We start from the raw sequence: 20,445 nt of genomic DNA, 5'->3' as shown, positions 1-20,445 counted from the left end.
ACCCCTTCAACTTGTAAAACGAAGTTGCTGTAGGAGGAACTGTTTCATTCTTCTGCCTCAGTTCTCAAGGCAGGCTAAGTTCCACTGTCTTAAGAGATAGCAAAAAACAATCGCAGAGCAAAGAACTCTGCCATCTTTCTAGTCGCCAGTATTGTCTCTTTCTTCAGCTGCAAGAACATGGAGTGTATGAAAATGTGCCAACCTGAACCTGTCGTACACCCTCGGGAACCAGGTGAGGCACAATGGCCTGGTGTCCATGCTCACCGGCTGATTGGCTGACTCCCTTGCCTCCCTCTCCCCTCCCCAGTCTCTGCTGTGCAGAACACTGAGCGTTCTCTACTTTGCAGGTACCGCAGTGCTGTTGCCCCTGGTCATCCTCCTTGGCGTTTGTCTCTTATTCTTCATCTTCATCAGTTTAATGTGCAGATATCCCGGGTGGAAGCCCCAGGTCTACTCCCACAGTGAGTGCGGCCTGTGGGGAAAGTGGAGCTGGGGAGGGGGTCGGGTGGACAAGGTGGAGGGAGGTGAGGCCCTTTGCTCAGGGCTAACAGTCCTGGTTGGTGGGAGGGAAGCCATACTGTATCAGTAATTCTCTTGTCCCTGGGGCCACATAGTCCCTGAGGCATGACACCTCAAGTCCCCAAGGCCAGGGTTGGGGGGAGTTTGAAAGGGAAGTGAAATTCATGATGCTTTTTTTTTTTCTCAGTTTGTGGGAATTCAGCACCTGTCAAAGAGGTGAGAGGAAAAGGACTCCAACTTCCTGACTCTTCCTTCTCAACTCCCTGATACCTGAATTACTTGCACTGGGGGTGGTGGGCTCCCTTAGTTCCTCCATCCCCCACCCCCATAAAGGATAAAGAGTCGGAGAGGGCTCTTTTTCTTTCCCCACTAATGCAATGCCTTTTCTCTTTCAGGCGGAGGTTGAAAGGAATAAGCCCATAACTCCAGCCCCTGCCCTCGCCTTAAACCCCGCTCCGTACTTCAGCTCTTCCCCAGGCTTCAGTCCTGTGCCCAGTAGCCCCAACACCTCCAGCCCCATCTTATACCCCAGTAACTGGCCCAACTTCAAGGTCGTGCCACCTGTAAAGGAGGTGGTCCCAACCCAGCGTGCTGACCCTCTCCTCTACGAATCCCTCACCTCCGTGCCAGTCCCCACTCCTCTTCAGAAATGGGAAGACTATCCCCACCCGCAGCGACCCGACCGTGAGTTTGGGTTCCCGGAGGCGGGGATATTACTCCTGGAAGGAGTCGGGCAGGGCGGAGGCCAAGATGGCAGGGCTGCCGCTGGAGGCGCACGAACTTTGTCTCCAGTTGCAGACCCAGCGACGTTGTACACGGTGGTGGACTGCGTGTCTCCGTTTCGCTGGAAGGAGTTCATGCGGCTCCTGGGGCTGGGCGAGCACGAGATCCAGCGGCTGGAAATGCAGTACGGGAGCTGCCTGCGCGAGGCTCAGTACAGCATGCTGGAAGCCTGGCGACAGCGCACGCCACGCCACAAGGCCACGCTGGACGTCCTGTACAGCGTGCTTTGCGACATGAACCTCAAAGGCTGCGCGGAGAACATCCGCGAGGCGCTGGGAAGCCCCGCCTCCTAGTCGTCCGCACCCCGCCTCCCACGAGGAGGCCACAGCCCCGCCTCAAGGGAGGAACTTAAAGGACAGTCCCGGCAAGGGGCGCTGCTGCCCTATGAGCCTCCCCCTTGGATGAAAAGGAGGGAGGGGCCTTGAAGGGGCAGGCTCGAGCTGGCAATCGCTTCCTCGGTGCTACCTACTTGATGTACATAGCTTTTCTCAGCTACCGAAGATTGTCCCAGAGCCAACCACTTGTTCGGAGCAGCAGTATGTGCCATCTGTCTGCTCCCAGCAGACGGAGCATGCCAAAAGCCAGAACAGGTGATTGTAGAGGAAAGGGACAACGTATCTCATGCCCACTTGAGATGCACAGGGCCCAAGCAAGGCTTCTCAGGGCCTCCCCATTTGGTTCCTGCGCCTTTTTCACAGTAGGTAAGCAATATTTGTATCAATATCACACTAATGGAAACTCGGCTTCCCTTTGCTCCCTGCCTGGACCAACAAGGCTCAACTGCCTAAGGTAGGGGGTGAGCGCAGAACAACAGGGTCTCCAGCTGGAGCCGTGGTCTCTTGTAAATACACTAAAAGTCTTAAAAAAAATGGTCTCTGACCCTGGAAAGAGTGGTTTGTATATTGGAGAGGCTGGGAAGAGCCCAGCACCTAGGAGTAGCATGGAAAATCCAGCCATCCTGCCAGCTAACCGAGACTGCACATCATGATCCCGTGGGTGCCCATGCTTCCCTCCTCCCCCCCTCCTCCAATGTTGACCAGCCATGTTTCGGGGCAGTTTTATGTGGTGCTCAGAGATGTGTCTGTGAGACATGAAAGCACAGTTCTTGACCTCCAGATTCCACAGAGTCCACAGGAGGTGGGTGCCTGGGTCAGGCTTGGTTTGAAGTGGGTTCTTGAGGTAGAGTTCAGGGGTAGGGTGGTGACCAGCACTCTTGGGGAGACAATTCCTCTAAGAGATGTGTCAAAAAACCTCAGCATTCCTCACACTTCTCTGTAAAGGAAGGAGACAATACATTAGGTCAAGGTCAAGCAACGCGAGTGGGAGTGGGGGACAGTTAAAGCTGAGTGCCCTCCCCTCCCCACCCCGTTTGGTCCCTGTTTCGCTCTGCCTTCCTTAGAACAAAGGGCCCTCCCCACTTCATACTGTCCTTTTGTTCCATAGTCGTTTCCCTTCGCACTTACGATGTGGACAGTGGGGTGTCCAGCTGTATGATGTGGGTCCCCCTCATTCTCTGCAGCTGGGCTCGAGTCAACTTCCGGGGCTTGCCATCCCCGGGTTCCGAGGCTCCCTCTATCCTTTGGCTGGCCAGTTCCTCCCTTATCTCCCTGAGCATGTCCTCAGCCTGCAGGGGGCGGGGTCGGAGTCCAGGGGATAGAAGTCCCTCTTCTTCATCTGAGGACTCCCAGGGGCTTTCCCCAGCAGAGTCAGTAGGGGTCGGAGATTGGGGGAGCGGGCTCCGCCGTTGCGCCCTGTTTAGAGTTTCTACCACCACATTCCGTGTGGTCAAAGTCTCATCTTCCTCCTCGGACCAGGTTGGGGGTGCTCTCCTGGGCAGACTGCCTCCTCTTAGGATCCCATCTGGCAAGTCTGGGGCACTTCGTCGCTGGGGAGCTTGAGGGTCAGGAGGCTGGGGGCGCAGAGGAACGTCTCGGAGTTCCAGGGTGGAGAAGGTGAGACGAGGGTCCCTACGAAAAGCCTTGGTCCGAAGCCTATTCAGCGGGGTGCGAGGGGTCTTGGGGGAACTTGGAATCAAAGTGCCATAGCCAGAGTCCGAGGTGTCGTCAGGCATGGAAGGAGCATCTTCATCGGTATCTTCAGTCACCACTAGGCGGGGGATGATGCTCAACTCCAAAGTCCTAGAGTTAATAGCAGAAAGTCAGACTGAGATAGTGAAGATCAAATACAAGCCCATGAAAGTGTCCCCCGTTACTCTGCTCAGGAATGTCTTCTCCTCTAAACTTACTGTCCTGTCTCTTCACATGACACAGTGTTTTTGCTGCCTCACTGGCTAGAATTGTGCTTTATAAAAGACCTTGGGCACTCACTTCTTTTATGCAACACATATGCTAAAATTGGAATGACACGAGATTATGGTCCCTGTGCAAGGTTCTTGTAATTTATGAAGCTTTCTGTTGTTAAAAAAAAAAAGACAAAACCTTGAACTAAGCTGGGTGTGGTCCTTAAAAACAAACAAACAAACAGGGACTAGAGAGGTGGCTCAATGGTTAAGAGCACTGACTGCTCTTCCAGAGGACCTGGTTCAATTCTCAGCACCCACGTGGCAGCTCACAACTGTCTGAAGATCCAGTTGCAGGGGATCTGACACCTTCACACCAATGCACATAAAATAAAGTTAAATAAACCATAAAACATATTTTAAAACATCAAACAAACAGACACAAAGAGTTTGGGTTGCCTCTGAGCTATTATTCTATCCACAGCACCTAGTTCAGAACTCATGCAAGCAGCTTGTCTAATAGCAGCTTGTCTCATATTTGCACACTGGATCCTCTGCAAGTTGCTAAACAGCTGTACCATCCTGGGTGAACCTCTTACACTGGGGATTTGAATTTGCTGTGTCTTGGAAGTGCTGGTATTCTGAGAATCCACATCTACCTTCACTCTACAGCCTGATTCTCACAAGGAGCTCACACGCCACGGTTCTGCTTCCTTTGCCCTGTGCCCACCCTGTCCCACGCATCCCTTCACATAGTGGCTACCAACCTGGTCCACTCCCAGCGGCTGCTCCTGTTCCTGCAGCCACACCAGGTTCTCCAGGGCTGCACTGGTTCTCCTCCCTCCTCCCCACCTGAGGCCCCCTCCTTGGAGGGCGCACTTGGGTCTTACCTCCCCTCTGCGCTGCTCTGGGAGTCCTCTGGGGAGGGAGTGGAGGGCCTGGTGTTGGGGGACTCCTTGCCCTGGTTGCGATAGAGGGCCAGGAGCTCTCTCTTCTGTTGAACGTATTCCTCAGCCTTCAGCCTCTGCAGAGTGGCCTGGGGAGGGACTTCTGTTATTATGAGCTCATTTACTACACACTTGCAGTATTCTGGATGCTCTACTAATGGCTTTACCATGGTGCCTTTGCCCCCTCCGAACACCGCTCTGAGGGACAGGTGTTTACTCTTCCTTTCCTACCGAGAAAGGTTAACCAGAAGGCTAGAGACCCCCTTAGGAGTCATTCTTACAGGAAGGGAGCACAGTGCGGCCAAGATGTGGTGGCACCAAGCTGCAGAGCTGGTGCTAGCGGCAACTGGGGCGACAGAAAGTCCCCTCTCCTCCTCTATCGTGTGCCTGCGTTTCATGCCTCCAGGGATACCCTTGGAAACTCTCCTTGACTGAGATGAGGTGCTGCCAGGACTCTGAACCATACTGGTCCTCAGGTTGCTCTTTTGAGAGCAACCTGAGGCATCTCATCACCTTGGCATCCATCCTGAAGGTGAGAGGAGCAGGGGCATGCTGGTCCTACACTGAGGACCCTTCTGTCCCTTAGACGGTATTAAAGCAAAGCTGTCCCAATATGGAAGAGAAGACGGCACATGTCTGTGTTCCTTCTTGGGACTTTTCTTTTCTTATGGTTTTTCAAGACAAGGTTTTTTTTTGTAGCTTTGAAGCCTGTCCTGGAACTAGCTAGACCAGGCTGGCCTCGAACTCAAGGAGATCCACTTGACTCCACCTCCCGAGTGCTGGGATTTGTTTTTTCTTTTCTTTTCTTTTTTTCTTTCTTTTTTTTTTTGTTTTTTTGTTTTGTTTTGGAGACAGGGTTTCTCTGTAGCTTTGGAGCCTGTCCTGGAACTAGCTCTTGTAGACCAGGCTGGCCTCGAACTCAGATCTGCCTGCCTCTGCCTCCCGAGTGCTAGGATTAAAGGCTTGCACCACCATTGCTTGGCTCTTGAGAGTTTTCATACAGAATAAAGCAGTGACAGCCAAGAGGTGGCTTCCAGTGCAGCTCCATAGGCATGGGCTGCTTTGTCGCACACCATCACCCTACGGTGAGGAAAGCATGGCTGTGAGCTCATCTCACAGCCGAAAAGACCAGACTCAGGAGCCGCTACTGGCTAAGGAGGCCACGAAGAGGAGAGCTGGGTGAGGATGCTTCTTAAGTCCTAGTTCAGTGACTGCAGCCTTTGGAAAGGCAGCCTTGAGAGGCCAAGAGTTAACACAAGAGGACGGTGTTGCGGGAGGCAGCAGAGCCTGAGAATGCACAGGGTAGGGGTAGGAGGAGGTTTAGCATGAGGGTCGGGGTGGGGGGATGCCAGGGGCAGAATGAGCGTCAGTATTCACAGGCGTGGCTAATAAGGTACTCACAGTGCTTCCTAGCTGGCAAAGAAATGGGCATAGGCTGGGTCTGATCCCAGCATTTGGATCATGGTGGAGTCACATGAGGCAGGTGGATCTCTGAGTTTGAGGCCAGCCTAGTCTACATAGAGAGTTCCAGGCCAGCCAGAATTGTACGGTGAGACCTCATCTCAGAAAGCAAGCAAACAAGAAAGAAAGCAAGCAGGAAGGAAAGAAGGAAGGAAGGGTTGTAGCTGGAGTCTTCTATCCCCCTCCCAGGTATCCCCACCACAGCTACTGCCAAGGGGCTGCATCTGGTATGGAGTAGGGACCTCAAGTGTCCCTCCCCCCAACCCTATACAAGGTTCTGTTCTGACTGATGCTAGGCTAGCCTGGTGGCTACCGATTTGTCCTTTCTCATCAGCTAGGGGAATGTGAGCCAGCAGCCCTGGGGCCCCTTGGCTTCTCCAAAGCTTCTGTAGGAACATGGGAGGGGCCGGTCAGGACGAGACATGTTGGAGGAGGGGTGAGCAGGCATAGGAAAAACGATATCAAGTGGGCAGTTTTAACTCTCCTTCCTGTGGCTTCCCAGCCACTGAACCAGAAGAGAGGGAAGCCACGGGAGGCGGGGGTGGGCCGGAAGCTCACACACCAGGTCTGTTCCCATGCCCCTCTTCCCCAGGCTTCATCTCTCGGCTCAGCATGAAGTGGGAAAGGTATAAGCAAAGGAATGGAAATGGGGCCCGCACAGCTGGCTTGTGATGGGGAGATGCCCCTTGTTCCACAGGCCCCAAGTTTGAATTTGGGATGGGATGGGATGGGATGTCCAGGATAGGGCTGTAGTGTGGAGGGAAAGAATGGGAAGAAAAGGGGAAGTCTTTAAGAAACACCTGGAGCCAGCATCCCCACTAGGCCTGCCCCTGTCCCTCCCCAGGAAGAGCATCAGTGGGGATCCTAGGCAGCCAGCACGGGGCTTCCAGCTGCCTCAAAGCCTCAGCAGCAGGCATCTTCTTGGCCAGAGGTGAGCAGTACAAGAGAGAAAGCTAGATAAAATGTGGGGCCCACGAAGCTGAAGAAAGAGGGGGGCTCCTAAGCAAGATTCCTGTGGAGAATCCACGAGACAGAATGCTTCATCTCTCTGCAGTTCCACAATTACCCACTCTCCCAGTGCCTCTTGCCTCTCAGCCATCACACGGGTGCCTTCTTCCAGCTCCGCACCTCCTGCCACGCCTCTCTCCTCTCTTCACCTTCCTTCCTCCTCGGCCTTTCTCTTTTTAGTTTTGTGAAATTAAGTCTTTCTATGCAGCTCAGACTCAGAACTTGATGAATAGCCCAGGTTAGTTGTGAGCTCGTGATCCTCCTGTCTCAGCGTTCTGGGTGCTGGGATTATAGGAGTGCTCAGCCAGCCACTCAGCCCTTTCTTGTAAGCAGAACAATGACACACATGTGCGGAGCACCATGAAGTGCGGGGGTCTCACGCCAAGGCACTGGCTTGTCGGCTCTCACTGAACCGCAGATGAAGGCTAGGCTGAAACGGGGAGTAACTTGCCAAGGACACAGGGTGGGCTCTGGACTCTCCACAAGTCTCCCTGCTTAGTCTTCAATTGGCCCCACTTTCATTTCTTGGCCACTACCCCTGAGGGTTCTTTCTGTTCCCTTCATCAGTTCCTTTTCCTCTCCCCACCCCCACCCACAAGCTCATTTTCTGTTAAAGCGCAAGCCACCTCTGTCAACTCTCAAGGACCACACATCGCTAATGTTTCTGCAGGAGAGAAGAAAAACCTGGGCCCTGGGCAGTGGAGAGACCAAGAGATAATCTGTCACCCGAGTGTGTGTGTGTGTGTGTGTGTGTGTGTGTGTGTGTTTGTGGTATATGTGTGTATGTATATGCATGCTACATGGGTGTCTGTAGTGTGTGTGTTTGTGGTGTGTATGTGTGATGTGTGTGGTATATGTGTGTGTATTATGTGTGTGATATGTGTGTATGTGTGTGTATTTGTGGTATGTGTTTATGTATGTGTGTGTTTGTGGTATGTGTGTGTATGTGTGATATATGTGTGTTTGTAGTGTGTGTTTTTGTGGCATATGTATGTGTGTGTGTGTTTTTGTGGTATACGTGTGTTTGTGTATGTGTTTGTGGGGTGTGCATGTATGTGTGTGATATGTGTGTATGTGTGTGTTTATAGTGTGTGTGTTTGTGGTGTGTGTGTTTATAATATGTATGAGTTTGTGGTATGTGTGTATGTGTGAGTTTATGGTATGTGTGTATGTATGTGTTTGTGGTATATGTGTGTATGTGTGTTTGTAGTGTGTTTTTGTGGCATATGTGTGTGTTTGTGGGTGGGGGTGTGTGTGATATGTGTTTGTGGTGTGTGTGTATGTGTGTGATGTGTGTGTTTGCGGTATATGTGTGTTTGTGTATGTGTGTGTTTGTGGAGTGTGTATGATACGTGCATGATACATGTGTATGTGTATGTGTGTGGGGGGTGGTTGTGGTGTGTGTGTGTGTGTATATGTGTGTGTGTGTGTATGTGAAGACTGATAGTACCCCACAGGAGGGTGTCCTGGATGATTGCAGTATTTCAGGCTTTGAGTTGCTGGGAGCCTTGCTGTAAGTTTGGTCACAGGGTAGAAGTGATGCTCCTTTGGTCACCCCGCAGAGACTATATTCAGTATATGAACACCAGTAAGTTTCACTGGCTCCCAGATGTTCCAGAGAGAGAATGTGGGAGAAGGGTTGTGCTGAGAGTGGGAACCAAAGGAAGGGAGAAATTTTAGAGGACCGGGTGATAAAAGAACAGTCTCAGCTGTGGTGATGCAAGTAAAACTATGCACATACATGTGCCCGCCCACCACACAAACAAATGTACATGCTCCTCCCTGCGGCTGAGGATGGAGCTCAGAGGTCGTGTACTTTGCGGAGTAGGAAAGAGCCTCGGTTTGAGGCCCAGCTCTGCTAACCAATAAGACAAAAATATGGAGCCTCTCAAATCTCCGTCTCTCTTTGCCATTCTGCTCCCACAGTGGGTTGACCGGCAGCCTGGAGGAAGCAAGGTCGGAAACCTAACCCACAGCCACCATAGACATGCCCGCCCTTAGTCGGGGAGGGATCTCTGAAGATGTGAAAGGACCTAAGGTGGTGATCTCAGGCGGTGTGTTCTGCACTTGCGCTGGATTCTGCGGTGCATGTCTGCTGTCTTCATAAGAAAGGGAGGGAAATTCGGACACCAGTATACAGAGGGGAAAGACAGAGATGGGGAGTTGGGGTGCTGCTCCAAGTCAAGGGTTACTGAAGCCATCAGTGGCTGGGAAGAGTCACAGGCTCTGCCCTAGAACCTGGGCAGGAAGCTCAGTTCTGTCAATGCCTTGACTTTGAACTTGTGGCCTCCAAAGTGGTGAGGAATTCTGTTTCTGGATTGTTTTGTTTTGTGTGGAACTGTGGCTCAATAAACTCCAGGGTCTTATTCAAGCTAAGCACACACTGTCCCACGGAACTACACCCCAGCCCGGTTTCAGGTGTTTTAAGCCACTGAATTTGTAGTAACTATTGCAGCTTTACTAATCTCTCTCTTTTAAACTCCTGCTTCTATCACATAGGTCTGCCTTCATCAGTACCCTGTTTAAAACCTCCACTGGCTCCATATCATCTATGGGACAAAGTTCAAGTTCTTAGCACAGGCCTATGGCGTGACCTCCTGTGCTCACATTTATACACCATGTCCTGGCATTGTCAAACAAACATCCTGCTCTTTCCTGCGTAGGCACACACGGGTGCACCCACCCACACAGTCATGTGCATGCACCACACACATAATACAATACACGACACACAGACAGACAGACATGCAGGCAGACACACAGACAGACAGACAGACACACACACACACACAGAGTGGCGATAGGAGAAAGTGTGGCAGACAGCCTAAGAGGACATGACATGGTCCTACATGGTCTCAGCTGAACTCTAGAGTTTGTATAACCTTGAGCCAGCCCTGATCCCTGCCTTTAAAGTGAGAGGTAGACCACCTTGATGCCTTCCCAGCGCTGATTCTCTTGACACATGTGACTGTTTCCTACTTCTGGATTTTTGTATTTGGCATCCCCTCCTTCCTTTGCTCCCCTGACATACTCCTGTGTCTCCCGCAGTGCTCCACTGTCGGTCTGGAGTCATGGCTTGACCCCTTAATCTCCCTGGGCACCATGGCTTTTCCAGCAGACAGGTGGGGCAGAAGGCTTGGCCCCGTTCTCTGTTGCTGTCTTCTGCGTATTCACTTCGCTATTTGTACTCTGATTACTCTAATGAGCTGCAGCGCAGATTTCTGGAGGGCAGGAATGCTGGGTTCATTCTTTTCCCTGGCACCTAGCCCTAGTGCCTGTCCCCAGAAAGAGCCCCCTGGGTGCCTGAACAGAAAGAAGATGAAGTTTAGAAATTCACTATTTCATTGTAGTCAGACCACTAGGGTGTACCCTAGTAGTTAGCTCAGGAGCTGGCTGTGGGCTTTCTTGTCCTCTGTCCTTCTCTGGAAGGCACCCAAGTCTGATCAAGTCTGCACCTGCTCTTAGCCCAGCCTCTCTGCCCTCCTTCACCCCTCTGAGCTCCAGGGGCACATGCTCAGCCTTCTCCAAGGTGGCCACCTACCTGAGCCTGCAGGGTCTTCTCCAGCCACCGTGCACGATCATTTGAGCTGGGACAGTGCACAGTAAGGGCACTGGAGACACACTGGAATTCAGTGAGGTGGATCAGCAGGAAGCTGTCTGCATGGACAAGAAGCCCTGCTGTAAGGACTGGGCCTCATCCGACCCCAATCCCGACCCTCCCTCCTCTGATAGAAGAGACATACGGGGATCTCGCAGCGGTCGGCACACCAGTTTGTCCAGCATGAGAGGGGGTCGGATGACCTTGGCTCTGTCTACCCTGCGCTGCGGCTTGGTGACCAGGAGCACATCAGAGAAGAGGAACAGGTATACATCCAACTGCAGGAGAAAGAGGCAGGGTCAGCCTACCCTGCTGGGATCTGGGGATCTGGGGATGGGGGAGGGGCTGGTCTGGGATCCTGGCTCACTGGCTGATACAGTGAGCAGAAGGACGAGGGCAGAGCTGCTGAGTGCTACAGCTGGGAGGACATTGCCTTGGTCCTTCTCTTGATTTGTAGGCAGGGAAGAGGGGTGCCTCAAGGTCATACAAACAACTGGTGTGCAGGCAGAATCAGAACCACGTCCCTTTGCCCGGCCCACCATACTTTCTCCCATTGCTGCCTTGTGTGTGTTGTGTGTGTCATATGTACGTGACCGTGTGGGTGTTTATACCAGTGTGCCCGTGTGCAGAAGAGAGCAGGATGCTAGGTGTCTTGCTCTAGCAGTTTCTATTTTACTGCTTTGAGATGCAGTGGACTGGCCATGGACCTCATAGGATCTGCGTGTCCTACCCAACAACCCTGGGGCTACAAATGCAAGCAGCCGTGCCCAGCTTTCTTTCTTTCTTTCTTTCTTTCTTTCTTTCTTTCTTTCTTTCTTTCTTTTCTTCTTTCTTTCTTAAACATTTATTTTATTTTAGTGTGGGTATATGCGTGTGAATAAAAGTGCCCGTGGAGGCCAGAGGTTTTGGATCATTGCCCCGGGCTGGAGTTTCGGGCAGTAGTAAGCCACTTGACAATGGGTGCTGAGAACTGAGCTTGAGTTCTCTGCAAGATTATCAGCAAGTACTATCAGGCTGTGGTGGTGCACACCTTTAATCCCAGCACTGGAGAGGCAGAGGCGGGTAGATCTCTGTGAGTTCAATGCCAGTCTGGTCTACACAGTGAGTTCCTGAGCAGCCAGGGCTACACAAAGAAACCCTGTCTTGAAAAAAAAAAAAAAGGAAAAAAAAAAGACAACCAAGTTGCTTCTGCAGCCATAGGCTCAGTGTCTTATGTGAGTGTTAAGGATTCAAACTTAGGTTCTCATGGTTTTAGGTTTGGAGCCTGTTTGGTAACCTACAGCTCCTTGACTTTTCTTTGAAAAGTCTATATTTTTCTATTTGATGTGTATGGAATTTTGCCTTTGCGTATGTGTCTGTATACCACATGTTTGTAGTGCCTGGGAGGCCAGAAGAGGTGTCCGGTCCTCGAGCTGGAGTTACAGACAGGTGTGAGCTGCCACACAGGTGCTAGAAACTTAACGTGGGTCTTTGCAAGAGCAGCAAGTGCCCTCAACTGCTCAGCCACCTCTCAATCTCCAGGTCCTCGTGTCTACAGCAGCGCAAACGCTCTTACCCACAAGCCCCCTCTCCCGGCTTGTCGCCTCTCATCCCGCGTCCTTCCTTGCCCCGCTTCCCCTCTTTCACGCGGCTCTCACCTTCCCTTCTCGCCCTTCCTTCACGCGCACGGGTCCTTCCAACAGTAGCTGCCTGGTGTGCTCAGGAGCGACCCCTAGTATAGGAGTCATGAGATCCAGGGTGGAAAACGGACGCAGGTTCTAAGGGACCACAGAGGAAGCAGGAAGGGGATTAGGACACCAGGCAGGTGTGCCTCCCCATCCCAACCTAGGGTGGCCCATTCTTTCTGTACCTGGAGCCACAGCAAATACCCCAGTGTCCCCTCTTTTCTCTCCTCATTTACCCTTGGGACAGGCACTCAGTGATAGCACTCAGGTACAGAATGTATTAGCCTCTGTCCTCTCCTGGCCAGGCTTCTCCTTCATCTACTTTCCTGGAACCTGGAGCCCCTTTCCTCACCTTCTCCACCTCCTCGTTGGAGGGCTCTAGCACCTCATAGGGTCCAATGCGCTGCGCCGCAGTCACCAAGCTCTCCAGCTCTTCACCCTGGCGGACCTGCCCGTTTATATGTCGCAGGAAGGACTCCACAGCTGCAATCTTGGGATAGGAGAAACAGAAAGAGGCACAGCTGAGCCCAGCTTGCCCACCCAGCGGCAATCACAGCAACTAAAATAGGACTAGTCAGTCAGCACTGTGTGAGGAATGAGACCTCAGGGATCTCCGGAGAGAGCTCTTACTGCCCCCCCACCCCCTCGCCACCTTCTCCCCCACAAAGGTGATAGCCTCACCTGAGTACCTACCATGGCATTCAGGGCCTCTTTGGCTTGGGGCTCGGGGCTTCTCTTGAGCACAGCCTGCAGCAACAGAGGGTACTTGGTGACGCGCTGGTGGGGCTTGATGAGTAAGTCACCCAGCGTCTGCCTTCCGGAGCGCTTGTGTTTCTCGCACCACTGCGGGGAGAGGGGGAGGAGGGGGAGAGCTCAGGAGCCTGCTGAGACCCTCCCGCCTGCACCTCCAGGGACTGCCTCAGTCTTGCACCCAGCTGAAGCCTGGCCTGGCTGTATCATTAAACCCCTCCTGCCTCCATGTTCCATGGCGCCCCACCTGCACGAAAGTGTGGAACAAGGGGTTCGTGTCTTGCTGCTCCCGAGCGTAAGCCATGGTCTGCTTCACTCGCAGGCAGTACTGGACATACGGCTGGAACCGCTGGCCAAACTGGAGGAACAGATATTGGTTAGGCTGAAGCGGGTCATGAATTGACCCTGGCTGTCAAGCATGGCTGCAGGATGAGGAGAGAGCCTCGCACAATCCCGAAATGAAGCCCCTGCCAGTCTCTACCTCCCAGGACGTCTCCTGACAGGTCCCTCATTTTGTGCTCCCGAGAAGAACGGACACCCTGAGAGGCAGGCCCTGGCTACCCCTGGAGTTCATTCTGCCCGTGGCACTGGCTCTGCCTGCCCCCTGGACTCACTCTCCTGCCATCAATAATTCAACCTGACTGTTTTCAGGACGCTGGGGCTTCTATTACCATGACCTAAAAGTTGTCCAGAGGGCCTGCTCTGAAGGAAGGAGGTGCCAAAGGTTCCCAGGAAACTGCGCCCCTCCTCCCTGCTTTGTATCCCATCCCAACGTTACCTGCCGGCCCAGTAACACTGTAACACTGTGGAAGAAAGACCAGACCCAGGCCCAGCTCTCCCTCTCTTACCTCTCCACACTCAATGCCCCTGTGGTCTTTCACTAACCCCTCCTGCCCCCACCTTAGTGCCCCTCCCAGGCATCTTCTTACATAGGCGCCATTCTTTAAAAGACATTTAAAAATTTTTATTTTACTTTATGTGCATGAGTGTTTCGTGTATGTGTGTGCGTGCCATTTGCATATCAGGTTCTCTCAGAGATTAGGTTAAGTCCCCTTGAATCAGAGCTGTGAACTACCTTGAAGGTCCTGGGAAGCAAACCCAGGTCCTAAGCCAGGCCAGCCAGTGTTCTTAACTGCTGAGCTACCTCGCTGGCCCTTTGGGCCTCGTTCTTGCACTTAGCTATTTGCTGATGGGTCTCAAAGGAATAATTAATATTTTATAGCTGCTAAGAAGTGCACACTTGTTATTATAGCACCTGCGAAGTTAAGGCAGGAAGGTCTTGAATTTGAGGCTAGCCTGGGCAACATGGCCAGACCCTACCTTAAAAAAAAAGAGAAGAGAGAAAAGAAAAAAGGAAAGCAAATACAAGATTGTACAGCTGATGAGAGCTCATCCCTCCACCCCCAACGTTTCATGTCATAAGGGACTCCAGAAAGAGCAAAGAACCTTCGAAACCGGTCCCACTTGTGGAATCGCATGAAGGAGATGAGGTTGTATTTTGGAGTTGGGGTTGTGCCCTGCGGATCCTTTTGGGCTGACTTCATCCTGCTTTTTCTGGGTATCCCCATACTCACTGTCAGGAAACCATTTTGTAAGCTGACAGGGTCCAGAGGCTGGCCAGAGGTTCGAGTCTCTTCCAGGACGGGTTGCAGAACCTCCTCCCAAAAGCTCCGGTGGGCTCTAATCAGCTTGGGGACGGTTCCAAACAGGGTCTCAGCTGACACCTGGAGGAATGAGTAGGAGTTAGTACCAGACCTTTGTCGCGTCACAGTCAGGAAGGGACAGGACTTTCAGCTTTAGTGACAGGGCTGGGGTGGAAGGGAAGAGCCTGACAATGGCCTGGAAGACCCTAGGTGGTCGCTCAACCGCTGTGGTGCCAGAGGAGCTAGGGGCCTACTGCCTGCTGGGGGTCTAAAGCAAATGGGAAGTGTAGGGGAATCAGGAGAGTCCCAGAAAATGGGGCTGTGGAATTCGCTGTGACCCCGCCCCCTATTCCTCCCCCCTCCCCCCCACGTTCCCACTCACGTCAGTCAGTAGCCCCACACGCTGTAAATTCAGCAGCCCAGCTGCCAGGAGCTAGAGGCAGGGAGGACAGGGGCTCAGCATCTGGTCTCCCTTCTCCAGGCCCTCCCCAACCCCACCATCTTCTCTTTCAGACCCTGGAGCAGATCTGAAATCACGGCTTGGAAACTTGCCCCGCCCCCCCTCCCCGTCCCCCATCCCAGTCCTTCTGCTCTGGGAGAAGGCCGATAATACTAAGGACCCAGGTAGGGAGGAGATGAGGTTGAAGCTGAAGGTGGCTCACATCAGTCATGATCTTGAGCTTCCTCAAGAAGATCAGCTCCGTGGTCAGGAGCTCCCACAGCGCTTCCTGCTGGTGGCAAAGCTCCCGGTTCATCTCCTGAGGGGGACAGTGCTGGTTCACTTGGGGAATGCTGATAAGAGTAGGTGTCATTTGTTAAGTGCTAGATCCGGGCTTCTGGTCCCTCTCTACAGGACCTTCTAATCCTAACCAACCCTCTAGTTGGTAGGTAGCATCACCCCCATTTTCCATATGAAGCAAGTGAGGCTTGGGGAGGTCCTCCACAGTAACCAAGACTTCACTAGTTGAGGGCAGAGCTGGGATTTCAACAAGATCTCTAGAAGCTTTCCCCTCTAGATGCCGTATCCCAAGGCCGTTGCTTTTCCCAGGGCAGACGTGAGATGCATGTATGCATGTGTGGAGGAGGGTCTGATGTGCTCTGGAGACACAGATCATTTCAAAGCCACCTTGTGTCCAAGCACCAGCTCCTTCCAGGACTTTTCCATGGTCAGGCCGCTGTCACCTCCGTCTCCTATCTCCCAGTATCTCCGGTCCTCAGGTGGTAGACGGGGCATCCCAAACATGCTGAAAGTGTGTAGTCTCACCTCCAGCTCATGGGCCCTGGTGACTTCCTGGGAGAGCAGAGAAGGTGGTCAGCCTGGTACACCCCCAACATTTGGTGCCCAGGCTCCGGAAGGGCTGTGTGTGCACATATGCATATATATGTGTGCCTGGCATGGTATGAATAGGGTCGTTATTACCCAGGAAAAGAAGTTATACTTTTGCCTGCAGGAAGGTCCCTGGGTAGAGGGGTTTGAGGGAACCTCCCTGACCAGAATGACACCTTCTAGAGGTTTCCTCACTCAGAACAGAGTAAGAGTCATGTTTTTCAGAGTGGTCTTTAAGATTTGATTTTTTTTTATTCAAAAAGAAAGAGAAAAAAGAAAAAAACCTGTTTTGGGTTGAGCTGTAAATTAAATCCAGTGCCTTCTGCACTAGGCAAGCCCTCTACCACTGAGATACACACCCCAGACCGAGGAACCTTCAAGTAAGGACCAGGACTAGACTTAAGAAAGCATGGCCTCGGGTAACAATGATATATAATGGATGCGCTTTTGTTTGTTTTTAGATGGGGACTTACTATGCAGTTCAGGCTAACCTTGAACCTGCAACCCTTCTGCCTCAGCCTCCTGCGTGCTGAGACTATAAATGTGCATCCCAATACTTGTCTCAAAGTGGAGATATTTATGAAGCATCACACCTTAAAGTTTATAACTGCTTTTGGCACCAAACAATGTGGGAAACAATAATTAATTCTAAACCTCACTCAACCCTTAAGTAGACATGGAGAAGCAGTAGGGCTCATAGCTGGGGTGAAGACTGGCGGGGAAAGTAGGGATGAATAGTTTATGCCTGGCTCACACATTATCTGGTAATTTCCAAAAGCTGGTAGGGAGTTTAATATTAATAATTTATCATAGCTGGGTGATGGTGAGCACAGCTTTAATGGGCACTCAGGAGGCAGAAGCAGGCAGATCTCTGTGAGTTCGAGGCTAACCTGGTCTAGAGAGCCAGTTCCAGGACAGCCAAGGCTGTTACACAGTGAAGCCCTATCTTAAAAAACCAACCAAACAAGCAAACAAGTAAACAAAGTTTAGGCTCATGGGGTCCAGCGCATCGGTTGCATACAGAGCTGGTTCTTTGGTGGCCTCTGCACAGAGCCGTGCCTGTGGGAATTCTCGAAGGTGCTTGTGATCAGAGGCTCCCTGCCAGCGCTCGGTTCATGGAGTTTCTGGTCTTGGCTGTCTCTGGAGGCCATCATGGCTGGGGTTGTGAACACTGAGACAGAAGTAAAGAGGATCCTTACCTTGAGTTTGGGGGAGTGAGGTGGGCCAAGCCCAAAGTGGCTTCCGTGCCTCTTCTCTGACTCCGGTTCCCGAAGCGTCAGAGGAGATGGGCCTCGGATCTGGCCAGAGCCCTTGGCAAAAGGGACATGGAGGCGTAGGCGACTAGGGTCCTGGGGAAAGAGGAGGCAGGGGAAGTTCTGGGAGTACCAGAAATACTAGAGAGGCAGACGGGCTCTGGACATGATCCCTTGCTCCTGCAAGGCGGGCTGGCTCACTACTCTCATCCAACCAGTTTGGTGTGAGCTGCCGCTGCTGCTTTGAGTCACAGTGGCTGCTGCCAGGCAGGGCAAGTTCAGCTGGGCAAGGGCAGGCCTGCCTGGTTCCCGAGGGAACCAGGAGGTAGAAGCTGAGGCCTCCTGCAGAGCAGACACACAGGCACACACATGCCTGGGCTCTGCTGTGGGTATCCAGCTCCAGCCCACCCAGCCATCCCCAATACCCTCCGTTCCAAGGGCTCACAGGAGCGGTGAACGATATAGGCTGTGTTCTGACTTCATTCCTTTGTGGGCAGATAGCCTCCCTCACACACACACACGTGAACGGGAGCTCACAAGGATGCAGCCTCCTCCCTAGGGACTGCAGCTAGTGTCCTCTGCCACTGGGAGTTGCTGTCCTTCTGTGTTAGAGGTTGGATGAAGCCTTAGCCACAAGTCTCCTCCCAAGGCAGGCCTGGTCACATTCCTTGTCTGCCTTGGCCTGAATTACCCCACATACTTCCTAGTGTCTCTTTCCACCCTCTCCCTGGGAGCGTCCCCATCTCCAGGGAGGCAGGGAATGTCCCCAGCCAGATGTGGACCTGCTCTTAAGGAAGCATTGAGGGCTGAACGAGCCTAGGCCCTGGCTTTCACACCCCTTACCTCCGCTAGGCTTGGAGGTGAGCCAGGCAGGTGGAGCCAGGGGCGGGACCAAACAGTTCTCTCCACTCCCTCCTCCCTGTGAGAACCGGGGCACCCTGAACCTTTGCTCTTCTTCAGTCCTGACTCAGGAAGCTTTTGACTCCTCCCAACTCCCCACAAGTAGAGCTTGAGAGATGTCTTTCCCAGTGCACTAGTAACTCAGAAATGCCTTCCAACCCTTCCTCTGTGGGTGTGGCTCCATCGGGCTCTTGCCTCTGTCACTCTGGGGCTGGCTGTGAAGTCCTGGGATCCCAGCCCAGGCATGGCCCTCCTCTCCCAGCAACCCCGGAAAGCAGAGGAGGTTAAGGGACAAGAATAGAGCAGCCTGAGAAACTATAAGGGGACAGACTTCAAAGCCTTTGTGTCCTCCCTCCTGCCCCACCCAGGTCACCTTCCGGGCACAGGCAGACTTACCAATACAGGGCCTCCTCTGGGATAGATATTCCCAGCAGGGCTCTGGGCAGAAGTCGAATGTCGACCCCCATAAGTCTCAATTCGGGAAGCAACCAGACCTTGGAGGGGGCCCTCATTTGGAGGACCGAGGGCTTGCATTACTTCTATCCTGGGTTACCCCCAGAGAATCATAGCGCCAATGCCCGGGAAAAAGGGGGGTTCCTTTTTCTGCAAGACAGAAAGCCCAGACTGGGTTAGTGAGGAATGTCTCCACGGGTCAGAGGACAAGGAAAGACAAGAGGACAGAGTCGGGAAGAAGAGGGTCAGGTGGTGACTACTTGGGGGGAGGTGAGGGGGTGCATTAGCTCTAAGCTGGTGGGGGGGCAGGTCCAGGTGCATGCTGAGTGGGAACATCTGCCTCACATTTGGGAAATATTCCTACTTTGGCCTCAAAGGATGCTGTAGTCACGGGAGCAGCTGGGAGCAAGGGTCACAGAAAATCTCTAGTGCTCTAAATAGCCCCAGGTAGAAGGCGTCCTCTTGCACCTAGATACACTCAGTCTCTTTCCTGTGCTACCTTTGACAACGCAGCATGAACTCCACAGACGGGAAGAGGTGGGACTGACTAGGGACAGCCAGGTGGGTCTCCCATGTTGGAACAGACTATGGGCTAAGGATGGCTTTTATTTTCTTTCCTGATTTGAGACGGGGGTGGGGATGGGGGTGGGTCTCATTACATAACCCACACTGGCCTGGAACACACATTTTAACGCAGGTTAGGCTGCCTTTCAATCTGGGTTTCCCCTGCCTCAGTTTCTAGGATGCTGTGATCACAGACATATTCCATCATGCTTGGCAGCTTTTACATTTTTAAGCAGTAGAGCAAAGTAGAAGGAAAGATGTTTGGGGGAAGTGGGCAACACACACACACACGTCTCATTCCACGAGCTACAGCTAGTTTGACCACGGCACAGGAGCCACCTTTACTGGATGGCTTGCTGGCTCATGGCTGCTTCCTTCTCTTAGTTGCACTGAGATCCAAAAGGCCAGAGAAGTTACATTCCTTTTTTTTCTGTCCTTTTACTGAAAAGTCTGCACGCCCCTTACCTGGACCCCCACGGCCACGCACACGCTGGTGAAGTTGGGAGAACTGTCAGACAGGGTCGTTAGAGGCGAGCCTAGCAGCAGCAGCAGCAGCAGCAGCAGCAGCAGCAGCAGCAGCAGCAGCGCTCTGGTCTCCTACTAATGTCAGTCTTTCCCAGCCTCTGAGGACACCACCATGGAGCTGGAAGTCAGATGCAGGACTCCACCCCTCCTTCCTAAACCTGGATGGAAGACCCATCCCTTCCAGTAGGCAGGGCCTGGAGGGAAGAGGCCCTTAATGGGAGTTGGGCTCAAGAACACATTACAGGGGCAGGTTTCCCACCAAGTGGGCCTCTTTGGCCCCTCCATTTCTCTCCCCTGAGTTTCTTTGACTTAGGCACAGAGGAGATTGCTCATTCTGTCTCCCAACCCCGCAACCAACAGTCCTGCCCCTGAGGTCAGCCTCCCCTCCTTACTATCCCTTCCCACTTCCACCTTCTCCATCCTTTCCCAGGCCCAGCTCCCCACCCCCTCCTCCTTCTTAGGCCCTGCGACCCTGTCCCAAGTTCCCGGTTCCCCGCCCGGCGGGCCCCCGCCCTCCCAGCTCTCACCTGTTCGCGCAGGTGTCCCTGCTTCCACTGTCCTCGATGCCTGCTGGGGCCGATGGGGCTCAGGGTCGTTGTCAGTCTCCTCGGCGATGGCAGTCCCTCTATCCCAGCCTGAGACTGGGACCGTGCGGCCCGAAGGACCGGGCAGCACGGGGCCGGGAGGGGAGGCGAAGGTGGAGGCAGAGGGGCGGGACGCGGGCTGGCACCTCCCTCTCCCTGCGGCCGTGCTGCGCCGCGGTCTTGGTCACTCGGGAGGGGAAGACTTGGAGCCGAACTCCCGGGACACA

General features: G+C 53.0%; 2 protein-coding genes across 3 annotated transcripts in view; one reads left to right on the top strand and one right to left on the bottom strand.

The window, feature by feature from the left end:
• Positions 1 to 3,750, top strand: part of Tnfrsf1a (TNF receptor superfamily member 1A) — a 15,200-nt gene extending 11,450 nt beyond the window's left edge. Inside the window, exons 6-10 of the mRNA XM_075982714.1 lie at positions 168 to 232; positions 348 to 461; positions 707 to 735; positions 915 to 1,203; positions 1,312 to 3,750. Of these exons, the coding sequence (XP_075838829.1) occupies positions 168 to 232; positions 348 to 461; positions 707 to 735; positions 915 to 1,203; positions 1,312 to 1,595 (781 nt within the window). The 3' untranslated portion in view covers positions 1,596 to 3,750. The remainder of the gene's footprint in view (positions 1 to 167; positions 233 to 347; positions 462 to 706; positions 736 to 914; positions 1,204 to 1,311) is intronic.
• Positions 2,439 to 20,445, bottom strand: Plekhg6 (pleckstrin homology and RhoGEF domain containing G6). 2 transcript variants are annotated; one of them, XM_075982711.1, is made up of 16 exons: positions 20,162 to 20,445; positions 18,489 to 18,695; positions 17,139 to 17,288; positions 15,739 to 15,903; positions 15,275 to 15,370; positions 14,995 to 15,045; positions 14,544 to 14,693; positions 13,217 to 13,327; positions 12,913 to 13,062; positions 12,572 to 12,709; positions 12,193 to 12,312; positions 10,701 to 10,833; positions 10,499 to 10,614; positions 4,432 to 4,577; positions 2,766 to 3,440; positions 2,439 to 2,574 (listed from the first exon to the last, which is right to left on the bottom strand). In XM_075982711.1, the coding sequence occupies exons 2-16, from the start codon at positions 18,624 to 18,626 to the stop codon at positions 2,565 to 2,567; spliced, it is 2,349 nt and encodes a 782-aa protein (XP_075838826.1). In that variant the 5' UTR covers positions 18,627 to 18,695; positions 20,162 to 20,445; the 3' UTR covers positions 2,439 to 2,564. The 2 variants fall into 2 exon arrangements, with proteins under 2 accessions (XP_075838826.1, XP_075838828.1); XM_075982713.1 differs by lacking the exon at positions 20,162 to 20,445 and adding an exon at positions 19,575 to 19,775.

The sequence above is a fragment of the Microtus pennsylvanicus genome, chromosome 8, assembly GCF_037038515.1.
Source record: "Microtus pennsylvanicus isolate mMicPen1 chromosome 8, mMicPen1.hap1, whole genome shotgun sequence".
In the NCBI taxonomy this organism is placed as follows: domain Eukaryota; kingdom Metazoa; phylum Chordata; class Mammalia; order Rodentia; family Cricetidae; genus Microtus; species Microtus pennsylvanicus.
This window is presented reverse-complemented; position numbering and strand designations above follow the sequence as displayed.